At 35.6% G+C, this 13,462-nt stretch overlaps 1 protein-coding gene across 5 annotated transcripts in view; it reads right to left on the bottom strand.

Moving 5' to 3' along the window:
- Positions 1 to 13,259, bottom strand: part of GRM5 (glutamate metabotropic receptor 5) — a 508,470-nt gene extending 495,211 nt beyond the window's left edge. For all 5 annotated transcript variants that reach the window (XM_057748474.1, XM_057748477.1, XM_057748478.1 and 2 more), the window contains exon 1: positions 12,599 to 13,259. In XM_057748474.1, the coding sequence (XP_057604457.1) occupies positions 12,599 to 13,259 (661 nt within the window). The remainder of the gene's footprint in view (positions 1 to 12,598) is intronic.
- Between the last annotated feature and the right edge of the window lie 203 nt (positions 13,260 to 13,462).

Genomic DNA, 13,462 nt, shown 5'->3' with positions numbered 1-13,462 from the left:
CCAGTCAGAATGGCCATCATCACAAAGTCTGGAAACAACAAATGTTGGAGAGGGTGTGGAGAAAAAGGAACTCTCCTGCACTGTTGGTGGGACTGTAAATTGGTACAGCCACTATGGAAAACAATTTGGAGGTTCCTTAAAAAACTACAAATAGAACTACCATATGATCCAGTAATCCCACTACTGGGCATATACCCAAAGAAAACCATAATCCCAAAAGAAACATGTACCATAATGTTTATTGCAGCACTATTTACAATAGCCAGGACATGGAAGCAACCTAAATGCCCATCAACAAATGAATGGATACAGAAGATGTGGCATATATATACAATGGAATATTACTCAGCTATAAAAAGGGATGAGATGGAGCTATATGTAATCAGGTGGATGGAACTACAGTCTGTGATACAGAGTGAAGTAAGTCAGAAAGAGAAGGACAGATATTGTATGCTAACTCACATATACGGAATCTAAAAATGGTACTGTTGGACTCAGTGACCAGAACAAGGATGCAGATACAGAGAATGGACTGGAGAACTCGAGGTATGGGAGGGGGCGGGGGGTGAAGGGGAAACTGAGACGAAGCGAGAGAGTAACACAGACATATATATACTACCAACTGTAAAATAGTCAGTGGGAAGTTGTTGTATAACAAAGGGAGTCCAACTCGAGGATGGAAGATGCCTTTGAGGACTGGGGCGGGGAGGGTGGGGGGGGCTTGGGGGGGGAGTCAAGGAAGGGAGGGAAGATGGGGATATGTGTATAAAAACGGATGATTGAACCTGGTGTACCCCCCCAAAAAATAAATAAATAAATTAATTAATTAATTAAAAAAAAGAAAAAAAAATACAAAGGTAAACACCACATAAAATATGTTCATTTATATGCTTTTTATAATTGTGAAAAAGAAAAGCAGTCTAAGGGTGTCTAAATTTGTAATTTGTGGAAAGAAGGATATTAGATAGCCATGATTAATAATGTTCACAAAGGGTATGGAAAATACAGGAAAATGTTCTCTTTACAATGCTAAGTTTAAAAATGTGAACAAAAAATACAAAATTACGTATAACTAGTTTTAAAGTTAGTTATAACTAGTTATTAAAATTGTGTATAAAAAAGATAAAAAGTAAAGGTATCAAAACATTTTATTTCTGTTGTATTATTAAATGATTTTTTAAATTATTTTTTACCTTTTTCTTTTCCGAATGTTAAATAATATCTATGTATTACTTTTGTATTTGGAAATAAGAGATGTTTTTAAATATATCATTTGTGCCCTCCTTATTTTCACTGAGTATCATTGAAGTTGTTTTTAGATACCAGAATGATAGGATGGGAATACTTCAAAGTGCAAATGTAACCCAAGAAGTTACATTTGAACCCATTAGTAGGTCCCCCCAAATAATTATAATAACCAAATTAGTACTAACAGATGATATTTACTGACTGCCTATTGTGAATTGCACATGATAAATAAATGTTTTATATATATTTAAAAGGTTCATTTAATTTGCACAACAGATAGTTGATGTAGGCCAACCATTATTCTCATTTTCCGTGACTCAGTTTCCTCATCTATAAAACTGAAATAACAATAGTACTACCTCATAAGATTGATGTATTAAACGAATCCATGTATGTGCAAGTACTCAGAAAGATGCCTGGACACCTGGTGAATGCCCTGCAACTGTTCTCTATCATCACCAACCCCGCAACATCATCAATCATTGAACAACTGATGAAGCTGAGATTTACAGAAGTTAAGTAACTTGTTCAAAGTTTGGTCTATTTAACCACGGAGTCTAAGTCCTTAAACTCAACAGTCAGAGAATTAAACAAATAAATCTTTCAATTTTAATAAAAAGACAATTGCTTGTAAAACTGAGTGTTCTTAAAATAGAAATTCTCTGATTATTTAAGCTTACTTTCCAGTTGGTGTCCTGGCACCAGGAGCTGTGTGACCTTAGACGAGTTGCTTAAACTTCTAAAACCTGAGTTTCTCTTTTCTAAAACTGAGGTTGAAAAAAGAACACAAAATAACAACACCCAAGATTTTTTGAACTCATTGTTATTGTTACTGTTTTTATTGTGGTGAAAACATCATTAACGAAGTCTTTGATTAGCATCTAATTTTCACAGTACTGTACTCAATATTTTGTAAAAGCATAGTCCAAACATATAGATCTTGGCACACAGAGAGTGTTCACTTAATATTCAATTAATTAATATATCAGGCAGCTTTAGATTTACAAAGTGCATTAACTGATTATTCAATTGATCATCGTAACAAAACATGAGTACAGAAAGTGCAGATATAGCCTTCTGTTATCTTGCAAATGAGGATCCGTGTACTCAGAAAGGTTCAATGAACTGCCCAAGGTCATCCCAAAGTGGGAAATCAAATATGGTCTCCGGAACAATTCCAAGATTAATGCTCTTTCTACTGACCTCAAAACCAAATTCTTTGATGGGCTACCTGGATCAAAAGTCAAGTTTTCCATATTCAAATTCAATCACTTCAGCATGAGTTCCTGCTCTTCTTCAGAAACGGTTATAGCTTATTTCAGTTGCCTTTCATCAGAAACCGCGTACAATTCTGAAAGTCCACTCATGGCCACTTTAGTGTATTGTATATTAAAAACTTGAAAGCTTATTTTTCTTCTTCATGTTTCTAAATGATATTCTTTCTTCCTATTGATGGCACAAGTGTTATACTTTCCTCAGCCTCTTCAAACCTTCTAACCATATACAATAATTTGCCATCTTCTGACAGGGTGAAGGTAAACAAAGGCACTTAATAGGCTTTGAAGCTAGGAGAGAAATTTCCTGACAAATAAATCCAAATCACTGTTCCCTATAGTCACAAAGTAGCATAGCCTCCATAAAGGAAGGCATTTTTCAAGTAAGTGAAACCAATTCAGTAGAACCACTAATTCTACTGATTACTCAAAAGAACTTGATGCATTTTAGAGAGTTAAATCAGAAAAGACTCAGAGAAGATGGAGAGGTTTGAGAATTTCAAGAAAGACGCAGATCCTAAGTAACATCAAAATCAGAGATAGGTTTGCGATTATGAATAACTTCACTCAAAGAATGTTAAGTTTGTATGAAGAAAAATGTAGCATGATTAAAAGGGAGAAAAAGTGTTATTTACGTTTTCCTATGGTTCCATATAATTAGATAATTATCAGAAGCTAAAATTCATAAAAAGAAATTATCTCAATTTTGTTAAATAAGCCAGAGAATGTCTTAATTACTAGTGATAATGTATTTTATAATTTATTGTTTGAGGTTGTCTGATATATACATTAGTGAGGGAGATTAAAAACTTTCCTTTTTATAAAAAAAAAATTATACGGGCAACTAAATCAGATTTCCTATCTTGAATGGAACAAAATCTTCATACTAGACCAAGGAGCATAAAATAGTATAAACAAAAGCATAACTAGGTCACCTATGATGCTTCACACGCCTCCCTTCAGTTTCAGAATATTGAGCACAGGCAAGTATAAAATCATATTGTGTTAAACAAAACGATGACACACTGCTTTTTTCTTTTTCTTATTTTTTTTCTTCCAACAGAGATAGCCATCCCTATTCACCTTAGTCATGTAAATATCCTACTTCTAGGAGCACATATCTCACTTTTATTATTTGGTAAGGAAGGGTAAATGGAAATTGTTTTGAGAAAAAAATCGTTAAACTCTATAAATTTCTGTTTCACTAATAAAGACTTCTTTCTTTCAATCTTGTTGCTTAATACACTCATCCCTTGCCATACAGGTGTCGCTTTATGAGTTCCTGCTTACACATAACCCTATTCTTTCTATGAGGGTACATTTTATATTAGTATGAGACCAGGGCTTGGTATGCATCTGAGAAAAGTCACGTGCTGACAAGTGCTCCCATCTTACTTTTTTCATAGTGTGTACGACAGAGTCTAGCACATAACGTATTCCCAATAAATGTTTAAATTAATGAGTAAATTAATTCATTTGTTGTAGCATCACATGGACCTCAAGCTCTATTAGGCATGCTTTTATATACTATATAGTCGTCTTGAAATATATTGTACTTTGGCAAAAATTTATAATATATTTTGCATAAAATTTTCTCTCTAATCATCAAAAATGTTGCTACCCATTTTTAATTATTTTTATAATTTCCTGCAATTCAGCACATGAAGGTACCTCCAAACTGCCAAATAACTTGGAATTTTCTCATTTTCTGAGTTATCAATAAAGTTCACTGTTATCAATTGTATATAAATATAAGTTTATGTAATTAATATTGCCAGCTTGATTCTTCAGCATATATTTTTTAATAAAACCTCGGGTTTCAACATTAAATGTAAGGAAAATTAATTATTGTTTATATTTTTTATTCTCACAAAATGTGAGAATTAATTATGCTCATCTAATAAGGGATGAGTGGACTAACTTGGGAACGGAAATCAAATTAAAATTGATTATAAATAATATAGCCAGATAGCTTGTTTAATTTTTTTCAATGTCTTGATATAGCTTTTCTCGCTTTTCTCAATTTACTTCAATGAAACATATCATCAGCTTCATTTTTAATTTAAACTTTTTCAAGTTCCATGAAAGTGAAATTAAACTAACATAATACTTCAATATGTCTTGCTTTATATTTCTCCAGCTTCTTTAAAGGATAAAAAGGCATCATATGGCAATGCAATAATACAGTTTTCCTTAATAATAAATGGCCCTCTACTCATTAGGCAGAATCAAGGCTTGAAATCCTAACCCGAATCTGATGAAAAGCAGATATATAACTTTCAAAAAGAAGCTATATAACCAAAGAAATATGAAGAAGGTTTATGAAGAAACTGTCAAAGACACAAATACTTCTGTTTTTACAGTCCTTGAGAAAAGGAACACAGACACATGCTTTTTATTTATGTTCTATCTACTTTTCATTGTAGCTATGGTTAGGGCTGACTTTCAGATAGTATTAATAATAACATACTAATAATAGCATAAACATCTATATCTTGATACCACATCATAGATTATAAAAAACATAATTTCTGATAACACATTAAATACTTGATAAATAAGTTATTATTACTGTCATTGTTATATTTGAGCTATAATGATGTATAAGGGAGCATCAGTTTTGTTTTCAAACTAGCATAGCTATTAAAAATAGTCTGTTTTATTTCCAAAGGCTGTATTATATCCTTTTGGCTTTAAACTCAAGCCTATGGCATGCCTCAATGTGCTACAACTTAGCTTTCCTTAACAAAGTTGCAGTTAGTGCCTAGTGAAGGTGCTGGAGCATGTCCAATTTGAAATTTACAAAGAAGTTATATAACCATTGTGCTTTTTTTTTTACTACAAAAGATATTCATGTTTTTTATAAAAGTGACAATTCAGAAGTGCTTAAAGTACAGCATTAACTTTCCATCTTCAATCACCTGTTTCCACACCCCCACACCCCCTCCTTCTGCCCTCCCCACCTCCCCACATACACTGAAGATAAGGTGTTAACAGTCTAGCAGCTCTGGGACTTTCCAGACCTTGCTCATTTTACTACAACATAATGCATCTCAGCAACTGGAGGAGAGGTAGTGGGATCTAGTTATAAAGCACTCTATGTTGTAATATGTGATTACAGACTCAACTTCCAAAAGGAAAATTGGGAAGAATCTAAAACTCACTACATTTACTGGTCACTTTCCTGGCTAATTTTCCATTTCATCCAATAATCAATTTTAACTAAGCAAAGCCAGACTGAAACATTATTGATGGGGTTTTTTTAACGTCCAAAATAAGGCAAGGCAAGTCCTTGGCAGGCTAATTTAGAAGGTACTTATTGAGCACTTCGCTTTGTGCCAAACATAACATTAACTGCTTTATATTTACTTTTCACAACGGTCTTATGAGTCAAGTATTATTATCTCAGTTTAATAATGATGAAATTAACTTACTTGTCCAAAGTCCCTCCAACTAGCAAGAATATTAATCAGGATTTTCATTCAAATCTGCCTGTGTTCACACTACTGCTTAGAATGATTCCAAATGGTTAAGCAGCGTAAATTCCTAAGATGTCTTTGCAACAAACTGAATTTAAGGTCATGATGCCACTGCAGCTTGCCTATGTCATGGAACAACTTTTACTTCTAAAAGCACTCTCTCACATCTTACCTCACTTTATTTTAGTGATGGTATTTGGCCTGATCTTCATACTCTAAAGAGACCTTAAGTTTAGAGTTGACTATATTATCAAATGATTTTAGACATATAATCATTGGAAATGCAGAGAAAACTGAAATAAGACTGTCACTTTATATGATTAAACTTGTGCCTTATTACACACCACATCACATGGTGCCTCATGATTTATTTTATGTAACCAAGGAATCACTTTATAAATAGCATAAATACATCACATTGTATTTTATGAGTTTATGTGTATGTATGTGTTGGAGGGGGTTAGATGTGTTCATGTGTTATATGTAAACTTTTAATACCAAAATTATATAATACCCTTTGGCATTTATTTCTTAATACACTGGGCTGGGATACTCAAAAAATAAAATGTTCCTAGGCTTGTCTTGATCTCTGATAAAAACTAGAACTGGGGACTTGCCTCCAACATCCTGGACTAGTGTCCTCGACCTTGTCCCATATTGATACTTATGCCATTCATCATTAACCGTATATGCATTATTTTTATTTTGTTCAAAGTCTCTACCATTTCCCACCATGGAGGCTTTGGAATTCTTGCTCGTTTTTAACAATAAGGCTTAAAACCTACCCATCTAGGAGAGACAAACCAAATGACATTGTCACAGAAGAATAACCTGTGTATGGAACTGCATTTCTCTAGAAAAAAAAATTATTAACAATGTTAAAGAGAAAAGAAGAGTAAGTTGCTTTTAAGCTTTCTTTTTTAGTTGTAAGACATAGTAAGAAAAACACTGCAAATGGTAACCATAGTACACATATGGCCATATGCAACTAAAATAAAAATTTACAAAGCAATATCTACTCTTACTATCATGTAATATACTGATACTTATATTCTACTCTATCCTATTTTATTCTACTCTATACTAACTGCTGGTTTCAGGCCACTGAATTGGTTTTAAGATTAACTCATGGGTTGTGATGGAATTTTTGAAAAAAAAAAACACTGACTAGATATTCTCTCTTTTTAAAAAATCCTTTGTGTATGTGTGAAAAATGATGCACAAAATGCATCTCTGGGGCACAATCTCTGGTTTTAAAGTCCTCTAAGAAGAACATATCTATCACATCTCCTGCCAAAAAGTATCCTCAATTCAACATTTGGTTAAACTGAGAAGTCTTTCTGGAGTATTTGCAAATGTGCCAAGATGAGATTTTATAACTCCTAGTTCTGATGAATTCCAAAGAAGTTTTTCATACATAAGGCTACAGCATTTAACAATATGTCTTCCTGCTCTTAAAAAATCCGTACCATACGGCTTCCTCCCATAATTGGCATCTGAAGGATGGATTGTGGCGTCTGCGATGGAGATGAGAATAGAAACAACCAGGTACAGTCTGTACTTATCATCAGACTCACAAAAAGGCCTTCTATGAGGTCAACTTGTTGCCACATGCCTCCTCCTTAATTTATTTTCTTTTTACTGTAATTAAATCCTTCCATGGGAACAAAGAATAGTGCTGCTTTCAAAGCCAGATAAAAAGACACATGAAATATGCTCAAAAGATTTTCTCAGAAGAGAAATGAATAGTATCTTCTTGTTTCCTATGGAGGGAAGAGAATCAATAGATGTGCATTCTGCTTTTCCTTGAAGCCACAACTACCCCAGTATAAAGGGAGGGAGTTTGGACTTATTTAAAAAGCGTTGGCCTTGGGTCCAAATCCTTGCTCTGTCACTAAGTAGCTGCAGTATTATGTGAAAGAAATTACTTTCTCTTTCCATACCTATTCTTTAACTTAAAAAATGGTAACTTTATCAGACTGTATTATGCGGTAAATGAATCAACTAGAAAATTAATGACGTATTCTATAGTAAAAATGACCATGTTTTAACTCACAGAATAATAGAATCTCAATTAAACAACATTTGGTTGTCAAGAAAGGGGGTTATCAAAAAAGACAATCCAATTCCCTCATCTCCCAGCTAAGGTTTAAGTTCATTTTTCCAGAGCACCTCTAAGTAGCTATTTATTTCAGGCTTGTGCACAGGAGTTATCAAGAACTTACTAACTCCAAAAAGAGGCAATTCTTTCATTGAATGTGGAAACAAAATTTTGGACAGGAATCTTGAGTTGTAAGACCCAACTTTGTTAACGATCATTTACATGTAAGGCCAAATTGCTTGCCCTTACTGGTTCTGTTTCCTCAAATGTAAGATAAAGGGGTTATTAAATGCTTACATAAACACTTCCAGTGTTAACATTCTATAGGGCTAACAGCAGATTTTCTGTCTGAACTATCATCATGACCATCTGAAAATCATCTCAACTCTCAACACTGTTCAACCCCTGAAGAAACAAAATGAAACCCCCTTAAAAAGTACTCAGTAGGGCCCATACTGACGTTTCTCATCTTTTCAAACTAAATTGTTGTCTTGATATAATCCCAATTAATAGAAAAGGTGTGATGGAAAAAGTGTGTTCCCACTTTTCAGAATGCAAACTAAACACACAGACTATGAATCACATTGAAGGTCTTTCAACCAAAGCCTAATTGTTACCAACTTTTAAAATAATTGATGGAAAAACCATATCATAGCCTGAAAGTTAGCCTGAAGACAATGTTTTACTGATGTCCCATTACCAGTACAACTTACTGGTGCATTTTTTCCCCCAGAGCATCACTGAGATGTGTTTTTGGCTAAAACAAATTAGCATTCTTTTATCGTTAGGTGGAAGTAACAAATTTAAGAACCAGTACAAACAAAAAAGGGAGTTAGGTGTGAACAGCATTTCACAATTAATCAAGGGAGGCATTTTGGCACCTCATTTTTCATAAAGAAGCAAAACTGTGAAAAATTACAAGTGCCTGCTATCTATCCACATGGTATAATTCATTAATAGTGAGCTGGATACTATTTTAACACAAATACATCCATTCACCAAATAGTCTTTGAGCACCTAGTATGTGCTAGGCACTCTGACAGGCCCTGGGCATGTACAGTGGAGTCTCAACTAAAGTCAGCAAAAACTGTGAAGTGTGAAAATCCTGTAAGTCATCCATAAAGTACAATACATACGGTTCATGCATAAAAGCTGACTTGCAATTACTTTTCTCAATGAAACTGAGCTACATCAAGGGGAAGCATGCAATAATGGAATATTTGCAAGTGTCTGAGTGTCTGACTACTTAAAGCATCCAAACTTTAAGGAAATTATCAAACCTCTAGCTTTGAACCAGAAGTAAGGGTGAAGCATTTAAAATATTATTTTTCTCCCACAGCTTTTATTCCACTGAAATCTCAAAAATATTAATGTAGGTTAATACATTTATTGTGCTTTGATTCTGAAGCTTAAACATTGTGGTAGTATCCGATTGGGGGAGGGGGTTCAAGTTTAAAGTCATTGGGATGAAAATGCTTATACTGGACTCCATCTTGAAGGTATTTATTATTGTACATGAATTTATGGTTAGGTAGGTAATGTTTATAGTTTCAGTTAGAATCTATTATGTGATTGAAATTGATCATGGGTCAGGAAGGCAACTGTGTGGCTCTTCACTGGGTGCTCTCACATAGTTAAGGTCAAGTGGCCTCATTTGGAAACCCTGGCAGCACTCATCCTTCACATGGGGGTGACAGGGTCCTAAGACAGACAGACTAGGAAAAATGTCTTCCTTTCCACCAAATTCTATTGACTAGAGTAGTCACATGGCCAGTGCTGCCTGAGAGTGGAAGGGAACTATCAACTTATAAAGCAAAGGGGTCATTAATGGAAGTCATCAGAGCCTAAGCAATTGACCTGCCACACCCCTGAACAGGCAAGCACCACTGACTCCGTACTATCATGGGCACATGTACCAAGGTTTCCAAATGCATGGAGGCAAAGGACCCCTTAAATTTTCTTAGAGCAGAGAGACTGGCAACTAGAGTCCTTTACAAGCAGTACAATTGTTTCTTCTCAGTTATTACATGTTCCTTTCACAGTTGGAGAGCTAGAGTGGTTTGCCTTTAAAAATATATTTTTTTCTTTCTTTTTTTTCTTGTTTTCATACATTTAATCTCCGTGCCTTGAAGGTCCGGGCAATATTTGTGCATAACAAGCCACAGTAAATATATAGTCCTGAAGCCTACAAAAAAGCATAAATCAAGGAAATGCAAGTGTAGGAGATTAACCTTGAAGCTGAAACCCAAGTCTCCTTGTGCTCTCCTCTGAAATTCTGTGATACCCACACACGTACTCAAAGGAACATCTTGTGTTAGCTGCCAAGAGGACTGAGAAACAAAGTACTGCACATTTAAGTATAAAGTAAATGGGCAACATGGGGGAATAAAGAGGTTTTTTTTTGAAAATAAGACAATATCTTTGTACAGACCTCAGTGCCTTGTGTGAAAGTATTTGGAAATTTCCACACTATTCAAGAAAGAAGAATATCAACTGAGTGAAAGAAAGTAATTATATAGACATGGGAAGAAGTTTGAGATGCCGGGGTAGGGTGATCTAGGGCTAGAGAGAACTGCCCCAATCCAGCCAAAGAAAGAGGCTCAAGTAAGAACTGGTATTATCACTTCAGGGAAAATCCCACAGGGGCTTCCTGAAGGGCCAGGCAACAGAAATCGAGGCATCACCTTGGGGACGTCCACAGTACCCAACAGAGCTGTATGTTGTTACACTCTAGCACTTTTCTGATCCTGGAGGTAAATTTTACCTTGTAAAACTTCCTACCACATGGCTCCTATGATAATAAATTTCAAGATACAACACGATGTAACTTCATTAGCCACTTACTTGCTGAGGATCCAAGCAATATAAACACCTCTTGATTAAACCACAGAAAACAATAAACCAAAGAATATTTCTTCCGATCTTCAATGTTGGTATTCAAAGTTTGTCCTCTCCTAAATTCTGGTGGTATCTTCCAAATATTTTGCCCAAATCTGTCAACAAAATTTCTATTGGCCTATTTTTGAAAAAATAATTAAGTTTGCCTGAATTTGGCAATCTAGTATTTATTGACTTTTTTTTGCCCACAAATAGAATATTTTCTTTTAATTATTACATCATAACAGGTAGCCTATGCTTGTAATACAAAACTTCAAATGTTTGCATGTAGAAATTATAGAAGAAAAGAGTCTCTTCCATTCCACCCTATTCCTTAACTCCTTAGAATTCCTCCCCAGAAGGAGCAGCTGTTATCAGTTTTGCTCTTCTCTGAGAGCAATTCTATGAATATTCAGTCAAATGGTTTTTACAAACTCCATTTTATACAAATAACATACCATTTACATAGAACTGTGCCTTGCTTTTTTCACTTAAAATGGTCTTGGAGATCATTACGATCTCATTATCTATACAGTGTCTCATTCCTTGTAATAGCTATGTAATAATATATTGTGTGAATTCATTATAATTTATTTTATCATATCACTCAGTAATGTGTACATTTAGGTTGGAAAAAAGAAGTTAATTTAGTAAGCGTCAAAGGTCATGATGATGAGTTTCTCTGTGAACACAATCTTGCAGTAGCATCTCCTACAGACTGACCAAGACCTACTCTTCTGAAGCTAGACAGAAGTTTCTAATGAAATTTATGATTGATTTAAAGCAAACCAAAACATAGCTTCACCCTTGGCCTCTTGCAAACATATTTTTTTACTTTCTCACCTTCTCACAATTTGACCTCTGTAGGTCAAACCAAACCTATCCCAAACAGCCTTGGTTGAGAACTAACAAATAATGTATACAAAAGCATTTTTAAAGCACCATCAACAGTAATAAAAGCTAATATTATTATTATCTGGTATAAAACCTCAGTCATATTTTCCTTCCTCACTATGTTTTCAGCATACAGAAGCAAAAAATTTCAAAACAAACTAATGCTGAATTACTAAAACTTATACTTCCTGAGAATGTCCTATACAAGGATAGAAATAATTCGTACACATCTCCATTTCAGATTTAACTATACACTCCGCTGAAAAATAGTTATAAGACTAAACTGTTTGGTAATTTTCTATTACAGCATACATGGGCCAGAACTAACTGCCTTCAGGCCTTATGTGTATTCATGTGCACCTCCCTTTAACTATCAGAAACTCTCAGGCACTTAGAGCAAACTTACAGTGTTAAAAATGTAAGAAGTTCAGTGAAGATCTAGAAATCTTAAAAATCCCTAGCATCATTATAGAAGTACGAATAATGTAACACATAAACTAAAAAAAGTATCCATTTTGCCAACTGATGGTCACATAATCACTCATATTAGCTTAAATCTATATTGCTTAAGACATCTGCCATCCTGTCCCTTCTTCTGTAACTGGTATAACCGAGCCACTCAAAAGATCGCAAATAATTGAGACAATTTTAGCCCTCCAAAAGCTGGAAGTTTAACTGGGAAGCTATCAGGTGCACAAGACATACCTGATGTAAAGAAAACTTACCTTCCGTGTGCACCGCTGACACATAGGTCCAGTTGTACCTCTTGACTATGTCCACCATGGCCCGCGCCTGCTGGGCATCTGAAGGCACAACCCTCATGAAGTACTTGAACAGAGTTTTGTCGCTCAGATCCATGCTTGTTGCCGAGTAAGCAATTTGAGGTATGTTGAAAAGCTGCAGCAAGTTCTGGACCTGAATGGCCACAGAACTGGAGCCAGGCCCGATGACCCCTACTATGGGCTTCTTGGAGCGGAAGGAAGAGGAAGAGCCATCCACGCAGCGCACCAAGCCTTCTTCTTCTTCTGAAGAAATGAGGGAGTCCCTTATAAACTCAATACTCTGCTCTAGGGCCACAGCCGAATGCCAGCAGGAGTCCCTGATCTCGCAGCCCAAGGTGATGTTGGGCAAAAGCGTGGGGTCTGAGTTGATCCTTTCCAGGGTGTGCAGCATGGCCTCCACCCTCTGAATGCCATACTGTTCACGAACTGCCCCACACTTCCGCTCATGAACTTTGTCCACAGTGGGCTGGTGGTGGACAGAAAAGAGAGCCCCGATAATGATGTCACCCGGCATGTGAGCCACCACCCTCCTCTCATTGGACTGTGCACTCCCACGGACATCTTCTTTCAAAAGCAGGACTGACAGGATCAACAGAAGGACCATTTTAGGAAAGGAGTTCAAGCTAATAAAGACAGCATGGTGGGGAAAATTTAGGAGACTTCTGACAGAATCCAACAACGTCCTACAGCGAGTGGCAAACCGAAAAATCAGCCAGTAATTTAGATGTGCTCCCTAAAGGACCACCATGTCCCCAGGGACCATTTAGTTAGCTGTGTCCATGTGATCATGATCTTCAAAACCTGGGG

This window comes from Hippopotamus amphibius, chromosome 9 (genome assembly GCF_030028045.1).
Source record: "Hippopotamus amphibius kiboko isolate mHipAmp2 chromosome 9, mHipAmp2.hap2, whole genome shotgun sequence".
Taxonomy (NCBI): Eukaryota; Metazoa; Chordata; class Mammalia; order Artiodactyla; family Hippopotamidae; genus Hippopotamus; species Hippopotamus amphibius.
Note: the sequence above shows the minus strand (reverse complement) of the source record. Positions and strands in the feature narration are given on the sequence as shown.